At 44.3% G+C, this 16,417-nt stretch overlaps 1 protein-coding gene across 2 annotated transcripts; it reads left to right on the top strand.

The window, feature by feature from the left end:
- Positions 1 to 7,236: 7,236 nt before the first annotated feature.
- Positions 7,237 to 14,721, top strand: psen2 (presenilin 2). 2 transcript variants are annotated; one of them, XM_036137721.1, is made up of 11 exons: positions 7,237 to 7,372; positions 7,622 to 7,770; positions 7,841 to 8,043; positions 8,127 to 8,268; positions 10,484 to 10,551; positions 10,626 to 10,846; positions 10,923 to 11,021; positions 11,263 to 11,322; positions 11,402 to 11,488; positions 12,664 to 12,779; positions 13,740 to 14,721. In XM_036137721.1, exons 2-11 carry the CDS (start codon positions 7,639 to 7,641, stop codon positions 13,893 to 13,895), a joined length of 1,284 nt encoding a protein of 427 aa, XP_035993614.1. In that variant the 5' UTR covers positions 7,237 to 7,372; positions 7,622 to 7,638; the 3' UTR covers positions 13,896 to 14,721. The 2 variants fall into 2 exon arrangements, with proteins under 2 accessions (XP_035993614.1, XP_035993613.1); XM_036137720.1 differs by having other exon boundaries at positions 7,263 to 7,427.
- The last annotated feature ends 1,696 nt before the right edge of the window (positions 14,722 to 16,417 follow it).

Below are 16,417 nucleotides of genomic sequence, written 5' to 3'. Positions count from 1 at the left end.
CACGTGGTACACTACACTAGTCTAAAACCATCTAAATGCGATATAAATAAACTCCATATTTGTCAAAGATCACTTTGTGACACTTTTAACTCTGATATCTCAATTTTAGTTTATAGGTCCAGTAATTTCAAACTGTTTACAAAGATTTACTGAGGGATTGAAACGACCACATTATCTGGATAATAGTAAACATACTGATCAGGTTCATAGTTAATGAATGTTTTCTACGTATATAATATTTTTTATGTCAAATAAAAGTGAATGACACTAAACAATTAAACAGCAAATATTTCGATTAAAGGATGATAAGAAAGCCGCTGCATTTAAAGAAAATAATGGAAAATATGCTATAACTTTCATTTCCAAACACTTTATTGACACATGCGCAGATATTATCAGGCTGATCAGATAGTAAATATGTTTACTGTATAGTTTTCCTTTAGTTGTTCTTTTATGTATTTACTCAGTCTTTTTCCACCCACTTCTCACAGGAGACATAGTTCTGAACCCTTGTTACTGCAAGGCAACAACGGGGCTACCAACAGTGACGCCTTGTTTCATAGTTAACTCATTCAAATAAAACGATCCCAGTGGTGAAAAAATATACAAAATTTGGGCCTCGGCATTAAACTGTGGCAGCTTTGAATCTGTTGGGTCCCAAGGTGAAACCGAGGAGACAAAATTACTACAAATGCATATAAACGTGACTGATAGTTATTAAAAGCAACCAAATAGGATTCATTGCAAAGACTGAAATAAAACATGGATCTTGAATCTTTCTCATATTTTAACTCTTTTTTTGTTTTTTTTGTTTTATGGCGATTGGAACACCGAGCTATATTATACACTCGCTGTTAGAACGAGTCGCTTTGAAGCCACCAGCCGCCATATTGGTACTCCCTATTTTCCCCCAGTAACTAGGGAAAATGTGCGCTACAGCATCGAATAACGAGGATTTTCTCATGTTCAGGGGGGGCTTAAAACTTTTAAATGTCAAATGCCATATACTTTTATGTTATGTTCTGAAACTGTCAAGTACTGAGGGTCATGTGCTGAAATATTTAGCATTTTATTTATTTAAATATATGTATATAACATTTATACATATATAAATGACAACAGGAGAGTTGAGGTGCACATTTAATTCCTCCGTGATTTGTGGAGCCGTGGTTTTATGTTTTTTGGATAAAATCCGGGTTAGCACCCGAACATCCCTTTCAGACAGCTTCCTCGTGCGTCCACAGTTAATCCTGTTGGATGTGGTTCGTCCTTCTTGGTGGTATGCTAACATTACCCTGGATACCGTGGCTCTTGATACATCACAAAGACTTGCTGTCTTGGTCACAGATACGCCAGCAAGACGTGCACCAACAATTTGTCCTCTTTTGAACTCTGGTATGTCACCCATAATGTTGTGTGCATTGCAATATTTTGAGCAAAACTGTGCTCTTACCCTGCTAATTGGACCTTCACACTCTGCTCTTATTGGTTCAATGTGCAATTAATGATGATTGGCCACCAGGCTGGTCCAATTTAGCCATGAAACCTCCCACACTAAAATAAGAGGTGTTTCAGTTTCATTGTCCAACCCCTGTATATATTTATATATTCATATACATACATGTATATGCATTTCACGTTGTAACAACTTCTTAACAGAAAAAGTCGGAGAGTGACCTGTCACCATAACATGGAGCATCTACGAGCAAGTATAAAATAATTAAAACCATGAAATAATACAGAAACAAGACATCATAAACATTACATCGTTCACACACCTGAATTGTTTCTGAAATAAAATTATAACAAAACTGTACAAAAGTAAAGTAATAGAACAAAATAATAACAAAGGGCAATTTTATATGAAATTAAAGTTTTCCAACAAGGATGATACTTTAACGGCGGGTTTGGAATTAGTCAGTCTCAGAGATTTACAAAATAAATCAAAGTCATTTTTCTAATGGCAAAAAGTGGGTTTTGTCTTAAAATACCTACATCTATGAATGAAAAATTTTCCCAACAGTATAAAGTAATTTATTAAATATTCAAGAGCCTTATTCTCATTTTCTAAACCAAATAAAATACTTGTTTTCAGATAGTGGCGACAAAACAATGTTCTTCCAGTTTAGCCAACTTTGGAAATCTTTCCAGAATTTAAAAATTGATTCACAAAAAAAGAATAGATGTTTCAAACTCTCCACATTTCTCATGCAAAAAACACAATATTCTGTATTAAACTTAAACTTAGATGTCAGAAATTCTTTAGTTGGATATATTTAATTGATCATTTTGAATTGCATCTCTTTCGCTTTTGGTGGCAGAGGGTAAGTTATGTAATTAGTTCTTATTTTAATGATCTGATCTGCTGTAAAGTCCTTTAGAATGCAATGTCTTCTAATTGGATTTGGGAAAAGTTATTTTATGAAGAAATTCCTCAACATCTTATTGTTGCATCTAATATCTTGAATCTGAATACCTTCGATCTGCAATGATCTCAGTATAGGAGAAATGTCTGAGTATAACAAAATATTTTTAACTAGGGATCTAAACGAATAGGGTATAGATTTTAACAGTTTGTTATACAGTTTTTCGGAGCAATTTAGGTTGTACTGGACACAAAAACGACCAAATTCCAAAAAGTTCCCCTCTGAATCCATTAAATGACTAACAGACCAGATGCCTTTAGCATACCACTCCCTTTCAAATACAGACTTTCTGTTGACCAGTACATATCTGTTATTCCAAATAGGAATGTTGTGTGGAGTAAAGTTATGTTTATAAATCAATTTCCAATACAAGAGTGCTGTATGCTGATGAAACGCAGAGAGTTTGATTTGCAATGAATTACAACTTAAGGCACAACGTAAAAGAAAATCAATTCCTCCCATTTTTTACGGAAAACAAGTCCAGTTGCTTTGTTTTTTACTTTTTTTGGAATGACCATGACCTGATGACTGAGAATCTTCACCAGCATACTAACTGACTCATGCTGCCACCTGCTGGTGAAGCTGAACATTGCAAAACAAGAAAGCCAGCAGTACTCCTGTCCGTCGCTGGGGGCGGCGGAGGGCCGGTGTTTCTGCAGGTACCATGACTTACATGTTTTGTGTTCTAAATGTACAAAAATCAGACATAAGAAAGAAAGAAAGAAAAACAAGGAGCACACAGAACAAAAGGAGCATAATACTTGTTGGAACTTGTGTAATGCAAAATACAAAATATTAGAGGGAACAGTCAAAATAAAACCGAAAGAGGTCACCTTATATACATTTTTAGACTTAACTAAAAATTAAAGACTTATAAAACTATTTTAACAATTTTTTCCAATAAGTGATACTTGGGGTTTATGTATATAGTGAATGTCCAATAGAAAAACGTTATTAATACCAAAGTCAATACATTTGTCGTTAGTGGAAAAAAAAACGTCTTCAATAGTTATGTTCTCTAACTGAGTTCCCTAAATCTGAATAAACTAGCAGAGATCTCAATAGGAGTGTACAATGTCGCAAGTAAAAAACAGATGATCCAAATCCTTAATGCAACAACAAAAAAAATATATTTTAAATTGGTTAAGTTATTAATGGTCTTAATAATTTTTGTTTGACAGCAGAAATGAGTAAGTAATTAATCTGGACAAACTGCCCATTTGGGTTAATAATATTCTACCAAAAGGAGAAAACCGCGAAACAACACCGCAAAATATGAATCTATCATCATCACCGTTGCTGGGCTCAGGGGGGGGGGGGGGGGGTTCCATGCCCCCCCCTCCCGCCATATGCATACATATTATAGATGTTTATGTTTCCATATAGATGGTCAGCCATAGACTTTCTGTACGTAGATGCCTCATTATGTGCTGGAGCGCATCCTGCGGCGCCGCCATCTTGGATGGGTCTCTCCTACTCCAGGGGTCCGTTCTTCGTACGTCGCTAACTCAGTTAGCAGGATTTCATTGTTGACGATTTGGCATGATCTTGGATCGTTTGGTTCTTCGAAAGACTTCCTGCACTTGTTGTCATAGCAACATGTGCGCCAGCTTGAGCCTGCTCGAGAGCAGGCTTATTTCATGTAAACAGGATTAGATCACGGCTGTATAAGCTGAGGAGATGGGAAGTCTGCCGTAGCCATGTCCATTTTTACGACTGCAACCTGTTGCGGAAGGTGCAAGAATAATTTGCAGAGTTTTTTGAATTAATCGCGTATTGCGCAATAGACAGGATCCTTTAGCGCAGCGTGACAGTGTAATTGTAGAGAGATTTCTCTTGGTGGCTGTTATAAACAGACAAACACATCATTTAACAGTGGCTTTTAAAGAGGAAAAAGTTAGAGCCATAAATCTAAAATATTTAAGTTATTTGTATGATGGTTTGCTTTTTATTTTTATCATATTCAGTAAGAAGATTTGTTCGGGCTATTTTATTGTGAAGTTTAGTTTACTTTGAAAGGCTTGCTTCCTGTCGAGCCGTATATTGTATTAGAAAAAACTATGGATGGATTATCTAGACACGGAGCAATACAGTTTTACCGTGCAAACTGTGGATGACTTGGAAAAGGAAGAACTTCATTTTTTATGGATAAAGATTTTTTTATTTTTTGTTAAAATTCCCAGTTTGCACGTGTCCTTTACTTCCCGTGTCTAAGGAATGACGCTGAAATTTAGATCTCTTGACATAACAAGTGGCTTTTTAAAATAAAGTATAATAATTAAAGGCTACCACTTTGTAGAATATTCTTGTATTTCACTTTTACTTGTCCCCATGTTCTAGTGGGTCCTGTGGAGACTCTGATATAAAATAACAAAGTAAATATGAGATTATTAAAATGCAAAAATTCATACTGTAGAAAGTGATAGAAACATCTACCATGGACAGTATTTACACATTAATTTGTCTGCTGCTTTTTACCGGCCCTCTCTCCTGGCTTTAGCAGACTTTGAGGTGTTTTAATTAATGACTCAAATTCAGCATAACCTTCCATTAAAAGCTCTTGTTCTGCTTAAGAGAAAAACTGTGGGCGTTCTTTGGCCATGCTGAACAGCCAATAGCAGCGTTGCTGATCAATGTTTCTACTATCGATACATTTCCCCTTTTAAACAAACGCATGAACGCGCAGTTGTCTCAGATTACTCAATCCAGCCATACTAATCATAAACAACAGGTGTGTTCGAAGAACCCAATTAGCCGGATCAGGGGTCCGTTCTTCGTACTTTGCTTAAAACATCCGAGATCAAATGAGACATCCAAGATGATTTCATCCGGCTAATCATGATCCGGCTAATTGGGTTCTTCAACACACCTGTTGTTTACGATTAGTATGGCTGGATTGAGTTATCTGAGACAACTGCGCGTTCATGCGTTTGTTTAAAAGGGGAAATGTATCGATAGTAGAAACATTGATCAGCAGCGCTGCTATTGGCTGTTCAGCAAAGAACGCCCACAGTTTTTCTCCCAGCAGAACAAGAGCTTTTAATGGAAGGTTATGCCGAATTTAAGTCATTAATTAAAACGACAGGGAACACATCAAAGTCTGCTAAAGCCAGGAGAGAGGGCCGGCAAAAAGCAGCAGACAAATTAATGCGTAAATACTGTCCATGGTAGATGTTTCTATCACTTTCTACAGTATGAATTTTTGCATTTTAATAATCTCATATTTACTTTGTTCTTTTATGTCAGAGCCTCCATGGGACCCACTAGAACATGGGAACAAGTAAAAGTGAAATACAAGAATATTCTACAAAATGGTAGCCTTTAATTATTATACTTTATTTTAAAAAGGCACTTGTTATGTCAAGAGATCCAAATTTCAGTGTCATTCCTTAGAGACGGGAAGTAAAGGACACGTGCAAACTGGGAATTTTAACAAAGAAAATTCTTTATCTATAAAAAATGAAAATCTTCCTTTTCCAAGTCATCCACAGTTTACACGGTAAAACTGTATCGCTCCGTGGCTAGATAATCCATCCATAGTTTTTTCTGATACAATATACGGCTCGACAGGAAGCAAGCCTTTCAAAGTAAAACTAAACTTCACAATAAAATGACCTGAACAAATCTTCTTACTGAATATGATAAAAATAAAAAGCAAACTATCATAAAAATAACTTAAATATTTAGATTTATGGCTCCAACACCACTTTTTCCTCTTTAAAAGCCACTGTTAAATGATGTTTGTCTGTTTATAACAGCCACCAAGAAAAATCTCTACACTGTCGCGCTGCGCTAAAGGATCCTGTCTATTGCGCAATACGCGATTAATTCGAAAAAAACTGCAAATTATTCTTGCACCTTCCGCAACAGGTTGCTGTCGTAAAAATGGACATGGCTACGACAGACTTCCCATCTCCTCCGCTTATACAGCCGTGATCTAATCTTGTTTACATGAAATAAGCCTGCTCTGGAGCAGGTTTAAGCTGGCGCACATGTTGCTATGACAACAAGTGCAGGAAGTCTTTCGAAGAACCAAACGATCCAAGATCATGCCAAATCGTCAACAATGAAATCCTGTTAACTGAGTTAGCGACGTACGAAGAACGGACCCCAGGATTAGCCGGATGAAATCATCTTGGATGTGTCATTTGATCTCTGATGTTTTAAGCAACGTACGAAGAACGGACCCCTGAGGGGGGGACGTCACAAGCAGAGGGGGGTAAATCCCCCCCATCCCCCCCGGCAAATCGCACCCAGTTTATTAATCTGTTATCACCATATTTCACAAACTAAGATGCCAGGTTAAGTTCCCTGGAGTTCCAGAGTACATCACATGCAGGAAGCTGAGCAGAAAAGTTGTTTTTCAAGGGTCTGAAGCTGCAGCTCTAGTTAACAGGGTGTAAGAACCTGGATTGACCTGGAAACTTTAAAGAAGACTTTTCCAGGCCTTTAAAAAACTGAATGCATGTGAGCAGAGCACGCAGAAATATGGAGGAATTATTGTTGGTGTGTAGAGGTTCAGGATTTTACAGTGAGAGAGAGAAATACATTTAAATGAACAATCCAACCTGTTTCTTTACTATAATATAAAAATATATTCTTTTGTACATGTATTTATACACTCTTTGTTTAAGAGGATAAAACAAAGTATTTCATCATAAAAGCTCTACGTGCACGAGGCAGCAGGCGCGTGGCGGCGCTCCGCCGGAAGCGGAAGTGATAAATGACACAAAAACATGATGAACGGCTTCAAGAGTTTAATTTAGTTTCTATTATAAACATTATATTAAATGTTTATGGCGCTGACGTGTGTGTCACGTGGTACAGTGAGTGTGACGTCAGTGAGAGCGTCACGTGCCCGGCTCGGATCAGCTGACCCCGCTGTTTCCTGGTTTTTGCTCCGCGTCTGTCTCAGATTTTTGGACTTTAACTCGGTTCAGAACCAGGTTCGTTTTTTCAGAACTTATTCCGACACAAAGCGACGACCAGAACCCTCACAAGGTTCGGTTGGTTCCGACAGAAAGTGTTTGTTTGGTTCTGTTTGGCCAGACTGCAGGTTTGGTTCTGTGGGTTCTGTTGGGGTGGAAGTACAGGACTGGTTCTGTTGGGGCTGACAGAACATGTTTGGGCCCACAGGTTCTGCTTCTGGCGTGTTTTTCTGGTTCTGATGGGTTCTGTTGGTTCCGTGTGCGCAGGTGGTTCCGCTGCCGCCATGAACGCGTCGGACAGCGATGAGGAGCTCTACAACGAGCGCAGCGCGCTGGTTCCGTCAGAGAACCCAGAGGTTCCGTCCTACAGACCCGACCCGGACCACAGCCCCACCGAGGACTCCGACAGCAAAACGGTACCGGTCCGGTTCCGCTGACCGCATCAAAGGTGACGTAATGCTGATGGGTTCCGCTCCCTGTCCGCAGACCGGCTTCAGCAGGCGAACCCGTCCGGGAGGCGGTTCGGAGCGGGAGGCGGAGCCTGAGGAAGAGGAGGAGGAGGAGCTTCCTCTCAAGTACGGAGCCAAGCACGTGATCATGCTCTTCATCCCCGTCACGCTGTGCATGGTGGTGGTGGTGGCCACCATCAAGTCTGTGGGCTTCTACTCGGAGAAGACCACCCAGCAGCTGTAGGTCCTCAGCACCACTTCCGGTTCCGGTTCTGGTTCCGGTTCCGGTTCTGGTCTCAGCTGATGCTCACCTGTCTCTCCAGGATCTACACGCCGTTCACGGAGGACACACCTGACGTGGGCCGCCGGCTGCTCAACTCCGTCCTCAACACCGTCATCATGATCAGCGTCATCGTGGTCATGACCATCCTGCTGGTGGTTCTGTACAAGTACCGCTGCTACAAGGTGACCGGATCAGAACCGCTGCTGGATCCAGAACCGCTGCTGGATCCAGAACCGCTGCTGGATCCAGAACCGCTGCTGGATCCAGAACCGCTGCTAGAAACCAGAACCGCTGCTAGAAACCAGAACCGCTGCTAGAAACCAGAACCGCTGCTGGATCCGGAACCGCTGCTAGAAACTAGAACCGCTGCTGGAACCAGAACCGCTGCTAGATCTAGAACCGCTGCTAGAAACCAGAACCGCTGCTGGATCCAGAACCGCTGCTGGATCCAGAACCGCTGCTGGATCTAGAACCGCTGCTAGAGCCAGAACCGCTGCTAGAAACTAGAACCGCTGCTAGAAACCAGAACCGCTGCTGGATCTAGAACCGCTGCTGGATCCAGAACCGCTGCTGGATCTAGAACCGCTGCTAGAAACCAGAACCGCTGCTAGAAACCAGAACCGCTGCTGGATCTAGAACCGCTGCTGGATCCAGAACCGCTGCTGGATCTAGAACCGCTGCTAGATCTAGAACCGCTGCTGGAACCAGAACCGCTTCTGGAGCCAGAACCGCTGCTAGAAACCAGAACCGCTGCTAGAAACCAGAACCGCTGCTAGAAACCAGAACCGCTGCTGGAAACCAGAACCGCTGCTGGATCCAGAACCGCTGCTAGAAACCAGAACCGCTGCTAGAAACCAGAACCGCTCCCAACTCTGAGCCCAAACCAGAACCTCCGCACAGAAAAGGTTTTAAAGAGCCGAACCCAACAGGTCCGCTGGTTCCTGTCAGGAATGTCTGGGTTCATCACAATAATAATAATAATAATAATAATAATAATAATAATAATAATAATAATAATAATAATAATAATACATTTTATTTAGAATAACCTTCCAGAACACTCGGCTTCTCTGTTCAGAACCAGCAGAACATTAAAAGTATCAGTGGACCAGACGGTTCTGAGCCCAGACCAGAACTATGTAGGGTGTCGGTGGTTCTGGTGTCTGCAGGGAGAGGTCCAGAGTCTGGGAGCAGAGAGAGAGAAAGTTCTGGTTCTGGTTCTGGTTCTGTGGAGGGATGGAGGAGAGATGTGAAGGAGACCAGAGAGGCAGGAGGAGAGCGGTTCTGGACGGTCTGGAACGGGTCCAGAAGGATTTTGGCCCTCCACGATCACGGCCGTCCATGAACAGGGACCGACCTGCTGGGACCCGACCCGGCTTTGGGCCCAGAATTCAGGCCCGGTTCTGCTGTGATCGTTCTGGGACTGGACCTTTTAACCTCGTGGGTTCTGCTTAACCGTGTCGGCCCGTTTAGAGGCGCCGGCAGAGTTAACAGCAGCTGCTGACCCAGCAGCACCAGAACATGAGCAGCACCGCCGCGGCGCCGCTCACCTGGACCAGACGCAGGGCTCAGATTTCAGGACGGGGGGGGGGGGGGATGCGTTCAGGGACATCAGGGAAAACTAAAGCAGGTTCTGGTTCTGGATGAGGAGGAGGTTCTGGTTCTGGTCGTGTGTCACATGAACAGGAATGACTTTGGGCAGCGTTCATGGTGCCAAACGTTGGCCCTGGTTCTGCAGCAGGTCCGGTTCTGCCGCTGGCCCAGCCCGGTTCTGCAGCAGGCCCGGTTGTGAGGCAGGCCCGGTTCTGGCCCGGTTCTGACGATGTGTCTCTGGCCCGGTTCTGGCCCGGCCCAGTTCTGACGCTGTGTCTCTGACCCGGTTCTGACGCTGTGTCTCTGGCCCGGTTCTGGCCCGGTTCTGGCCCGGTTCTGACGCTGTGTCTCTGGCCCGGTTCTGGCCCGGTTCTGACCCGGTTCTGACGCTGTGTCTCTGGCCCGGTTCTGACCCGGTTCTGGCCCGGTTCTGGCCCGGTTCTGACGCTGTGTCTCTGGCCTGGTTCTGACGCTGTGTCTCTGGCCCGGTTCTGGCCCGGTTCTGGCCCGGTTCTGGCCCGGTTCTGACGCTGTGTCTCTGGCCCGGTTCTGGCCCGGTTCTGACCCGGTTCTGGCCCGGTTCTGACGCTGTGTCTCTGGCCTGGTTCTGACGCTGTGTCTCTGACCCGGTTCTGACCCGGTTCTGTGTCTCTGACCCGGTTCTGACCCGGTTCTGTGTCTCTGGCCCGGTTCTGACCCGGTTCTGACCCGGTTCTGACCCGGTTCTGTGTCTCTGGCCCGGTTCTGACCCGGTTCTGTGTCTCTGGCCCGGTTCTGACCCGGTTCTGTGTCTCTGGCCCTCAGTTCATCCACGGCTGGCTCATCCTCTCCTCCCTCATGCTGCTCTTCTGGTTCAGCTTCATGTACCTGGGGTGAGTGTGGTTCTGGAGGAGGCTTCCGGGTCGGGCCGGTTCCGCCGGGTCACGCTTGTGCTGTGTGTCGTCAGCGAGGTGTTTAAGACGTACAACGTGGCGATGGACTACGTGACGGTGGCGGTTCTGATCTGGAACTTCGGCGCCGTGGGCATGGTGTGCATCCACTGGAAGGGGCCGCTGGCACTGCAGCAGGCCTACCTCATCTTCATCAGCGCCCTCATGGCCCTCGTCTTCATCAAGTACCTGCCCCCGTGGTCCGCCTGGGTCATCCTCGCCGCCATCTCCGTCTACGGTGAGCCCCGCCTCCTCGCGCTCCGGGCCGGCGCCCGGCGGCCCCGCTAACGTTCTCCCATCATGCCTTGCTGCAGACCTGGTGGCCGTGCTGAGCCCCAAAGGGCCGCTGCGCATGTTGGTGGAGACGGCGCAGGAACGCAACGAGCCCATCTTCCCCGCCCTCATCTACTCCTGTGAGTAGCCCGCCGCACCGGTTCTGATCCGCTCTGATCCGTTCTGATCCGGTCCGATCGGACCGGTTCTGATCAGACCGGTTCAGATCAGAACCGGTCTGATCCATTCTGCTCCGTTCTGATCGGACCGGTTCTGAGTCTGATCCGGTCTGATCCGGTGTGATCGGTCTGAGCCGGTCTCTGATTGGTGGAGGGAGTCCAGCGGAGCGTGTTAACGGCGTTGTGACGCTCCTCTCTGCAGCCGCCATGATGTGGACGGTTACCATGGCGAATCCTGCTGACGATCAGCCATCAGAAACAGGTGTGACATCATCACCATCCGTGCTGCTGTGCCTCATTTGCTCTGGCTAAATGCTGTCTCCATGGCAACACCGTTTCAGATGAGGAGGCGGAGCTAAGCGGCAGGAGGGCGGAGCCTCAGAGAAGACAGCCTGGACCGATCCTAGAAGACGAGCTGGAGGAAGAACGTGAGTTTGATGATGATGATGGTGAAGGTGATGGTGAAGATGATGAAGGTGGTGATGATGGTGATGATGATGATAAAGATGTTAATGATGAAGGTGATGATGATAATGATGAAGATGGTGATGATGATAAAGATGTTAATGATGAAGGTGATGATGATGATGATGATGATAAAGATGTTAATGATGAAGGTGATGATGCTCATGATGAAGATGGTGATGATGATGATGAAGGTGGTGATGATGATGCTCATGATGAAGATGGTGATGATGGTGACGATGATAAAGATGTTAATGATGAAGATGATGATGATAATGATGAAGATGGTGATGATGATGGCGACGATGATGATGATAAAGATGTTAATGATGAAGATGATGATGATGATGATGAAGATGATGGTGGTAAAGATGAAGATGTTAATGATGAAGGTGATGATGATGATAATGATGAAGATGGTGATGATGATGGCGACGATGTTAATGATGAAGATGTTAATGATGAAGGTGATGATGATGATAAAGATGTTAATGATGAAGGTGATGATGATGATGTCATGGTGGTGAAGATGATGGTGAAGGTGATGATGATGATAATGATGAAGGTGATGGTGATGATGATGATAAAGATGTTAATGATGATGATAAAGATGTTAATGATGAAGATGATGTTAATGATGAAGGTAAAGATGATGATGATGATGGTGATAATGATGAAGGAGATGATGATAATGATGGTGACGATGATGATGATAAAGATGTTAATGATGAAGGTGATGATACTCATGATGATGAAGATGATGATGATGATAATGATGATGGTGATGATGATGGTGATGCTCATGATGATGAAGATGATGATGATGTTAATGATGATGCTGATGCTCATGATGATGATGATGATGCTGATGCTCATGATGATGATGATGATGCTGATGCTCATGATGATGATGTCAATGATGATGATAATGATGAAGGCGATGATGATGATGATGGTGATGATGATGATGGTGATGCTGATGCTCATGATGATGATCATGGTGATACTCATGATGATGATGGTGATGCTCATGATGATGATGATGATGATGATGATGATGTCAATGATGATGATGATGTCAATGATGATGATGATGATGAAGGCGATGATGCTGATGATGGCGGCGGCGTCTGTGCAGGCGGCGTGAAGCTGGGCCTCGGGGACTTCATCTTCTACAGCGTCCTGGTGGGGAAAGCTGCAGCGACGGGAGGAGACTGGAACACCACGCTGGCGTGCTTCGTCGCCATCCTCATCGTAAGCCTGACTTCCTGCTGGTTCCACATGTTAAAGGTTTATTTCAGAGCTGCTCGTTAGGGGTGTGAAAAATAATCGCCATGACGATGCATCGCAATTCTAATTTTTGCGATCTACTGCATTGATTCTTGACGGCAAGTATCGATTATTAATTTAAAAAACGAATAAATAAAACTGGATGAATGGTTGGCGAGCATCAGCCAAAAACAAGTGAAATACAACTTCCAGTCCAGTAGAGGTCGCTGTGGGCGTGATGACGCCGCTGCCTTGTGTCACGAGTCGTTCATAAACAAAACATGGAGGAGACTGAGAACATTCACCCGGCTCCATCACATTTAAAGTCAGATGTTTGGACGCATTTTGGCTTTAAAAACAAAGGAGATAAAAACGAAAATGATATGAGGCACGCGATCTGCAAACACGGTTACATCGTAATGAAATACTGTGGGAACAGAAAAACAAGCCGCCAGCGCCGCCAGCACTGATTAAACATTCCATCGCAATACATCGCAATAATCTAAGTATCGTGATGCATCGTCACTTCTTTGGCAATACCCCCCCCCCCTACTGCTGATGTCCAGTTATTATTTGTCCAGTAAGTAAAAAGGTGAACTGAGCCAGTACATGGAGGTTCTTTCTCAAAGCCCTCCAGACCTGTTTATTGTAGTCAGGAGGAGAACGGCTGCAGCGTTTGTTGTTGTCTGCTGCTAACGACGTGCAGGAAGCTGATTTCCAGCGGAGCGTTTTTACGTGATTTTCAGAGACGGAACACGGTGATTTAGATCGTACGCTCTAGAAGTCCAGAATATGTCGCTATAGTCATTCTAGTCCGTTCTGCGCGGCTCTGGACAAACTGAGGAGAGATCGGTGTCGGTGCTTTCAGACGGCACCGCCCCTCCCCCTTCCTTCCACCTGATCACGTGACTCACCTGTAGCTCACCTGTCTATGTCCCACCTCAGGGTCTGTGCCTGACGCTGCTGCTCTTAGCCATCTTCAAGAAGGCCCTGCCGGCGCTGCCCATCTCCATCACCTTCGGCCTCATCTTCTACTTCTCCACTGACTTCCTGGTCCAGCCCTTCATGGACAACCTGGTCAATCACCAGTTCTACATCTGAGGCCAAGCCCCGCCCACATCTCCTCGTTATCGGTCTCATGGAAAGCCCGCTGGACCACTTGCTGGTGTCTTTTGACGTGATGCACCACGACCACCTCCTGTGCAAATCTGAGTAACAGGAAGTGATGTCATCCACTCTGACCACCTGGTGGTCTCTGCTCAGGTGTGAGGTATGTGAGGTTCTATCATGGCTGCTGTCCATGAAAAGAGCGGCCCCAGATGTTTCTGTTTAATCTGCCACGCCACCGCATCATCATCATCATCAGGACTCTTCAGCAACATGGAGCGGGAAAGTGGGCGGAGCCACGGGTTCGTTAAAGTTTTCTTCATCCACCATGTCCTCGTGCAGCTCCAGACACTACATTACCCACAATCCTCAGGTCAAAGAAGTCTGTTTCTTTCATGCTGTTGAATTTAATCCCACACTTGAACTCTGGGATTGGACACTGCCTGTTCAGATGCATCATGGGAGTTGTAGTTTCCCAGGAAAGTTTACAAGCTGTTTAGATATTTTCCCTTAAAGAATAACATATTTTACTACATGATTAATCGTCTGTTGAATAATCAGGAAACTCCAGTAATTAAAAACAGCAAGTGATTTAAAGAAAGCCTGAAAGCAGAAATTATTTTATTTTATTTTATCTGTTTATAAAACCAAGATTATTATTTAGGTGGTGAAAGCAATTCCCTGTGTGTGTTTCTATAACATTGACCTGTGTGGGCCTCCGTATGTCTGCAGATTGATCTTTGGGGGGTAACTCTTCAGCTTTTATTCTCAGTTCTGTAAATGTTCAGGATCAATTAAATGACTTTTACTGGAGCGGTGAGCTGCCGTCTGACTGTTTTAGGCTTTTTACTCTAAACCTGCAGAGTGGGATTTCATAACACTCTGACCTCCAGCTTCTCATTTAGGAGTCCACCAACATCCACCTTGTTAACCTGCAGCAGGTTTGAAGCAGCAGAAGAAAACGAGGTTGTAGGGATCCTTATGGTCCCCTCGGGGAAATTGCTTTACAGCAATAGTAGCAGACAACAATCACTCAGACATACGGCGGAGGAAAAGCAGGTTGGTCACTTATTCAGGAGAGCAATAGCTGCAGAGACAAAGGAATCAGTCCTACATTCAGGCAGGGCGTACCTGGAAGGAAGAAGCAGGAATTTACCAGCCAGGGGGCGGTTCTGGTCCCCCAGGATGGACCGGGCCTCGCTAAAGGTTCTGAGCTGCTAAAGAGCCGTGAGGTCATCCACCTCTTCCTAAAGCCTGCAGTCTGTTTCTGTTTCTGAGGACGATGGAGCCAAACCAACGAATACAGGAGAAAGTGACAATGGATTCTATAAAAAAGTTGCTGTCAACGTTAAAATTGTGAAACTTCCTGTAAATATATGCGTTCCTTTTTACATACAGCATCAGCTTGGGTGTCGTCTATATAAGTCTACAGGAACCAGCTGCACTGCTTCATTCTCAGTCCTAACAGGAGGAGGACCCGGTTTATTTTTCTGAACGTCGATCAACGTCTCTTTAGTTTTTTCACATTGATTTGTAGGAAGGAAGAGCCGCACTAGTCTGTGACTTCCTTCTCTACAGGACCGCGTTGCTCCAGGTCGTCACTGCTCAGCAGGAACGCCATGACAGAATCATCTGTATAAAACACGCAGAGCGCCACCCAGAGGAAAGCCAAAGCAGATTAATGGCTGATGAGGACAATGTCTCAGTAGCAACTATCTTTCAGTCTGATTTATTAATTAGTCCCAGGCCAATTAATAACTACAGTTCTTTTGAACATTTAACCCTCAGTTTCCCTCATCCAAACTGCAAAGCAATAAAACCTCTTCTGTTTGTTGTTTTGTATCGTCCACCAGGCCCTTACACTCAGTTTCTGGATGAGTTGTCAGACTTCTTATCTGATTTGGTGTTAAATACTGACAAAGTTATTATAGTGGGTGATTTTAACATTCATGTTGACACAGAATGTGATAACCTTAGTGTAGCCTTTAAAACTATCCTAGATTCAATTGGTTTTGCTCAAAATGTGCATAAACCGACGCACTCTCGGCTCCATACTTTAGACCTTGTTCTGACATATGGCATTGATTGTGAAGAATTAACAGTATTCTCTCACAACCCTGTCCTGTCTGATCATTTTTTAATAACATTTGAGTTTACTCTAACTGAATTCTCCACCCCCAAAAGAGGGTTCCATTATAGTAGATCTTTATCGGACAATGCTGCATCAAACTTTAAACAGTCTGTCCCCCTTTTAATATCCTTAGTGTCACAGAAATAACCAGCAGGTGGCAGCAGTGGTGCAGGAACTAGGAGGGTTGCTGGTTTGAACCCGTCTCAAAGTCTCTTTGGGTGAGACACGGACTTTGTTTTGTGGCTCCGCTCTTATGTTACTTTTTGTGTTTGCTGGCTTCACTGTTTGCTAATTTCTAGTTTTTCACTTTGGCCTGAGTTGTATTTTAAATTGTTATAAATAATGTTGAGTTGACAGATGAAACTTATTCTCGTGACTTTTTTTT

The sequence above is a fragment of the Fundulus heteroclitus genome, chromosome 5, assembly GCF_011125445.2.
Source record: "Fundulus heteroclitus isolate FHET01 chromosome 5, MU-UCD_Fhet_4.1, whole genome shotgun sequence".
NCBI classification, from domain to species: Eukaryota; Metazoa; Chordata; class Actinopteri; order Cyprinodontiformes; family Fundulidae; genus Fundulus; species Fundulus heteroclitus.
This window is presented reverse-complemented; position numbering and strand designations above follow the sequence as displayed.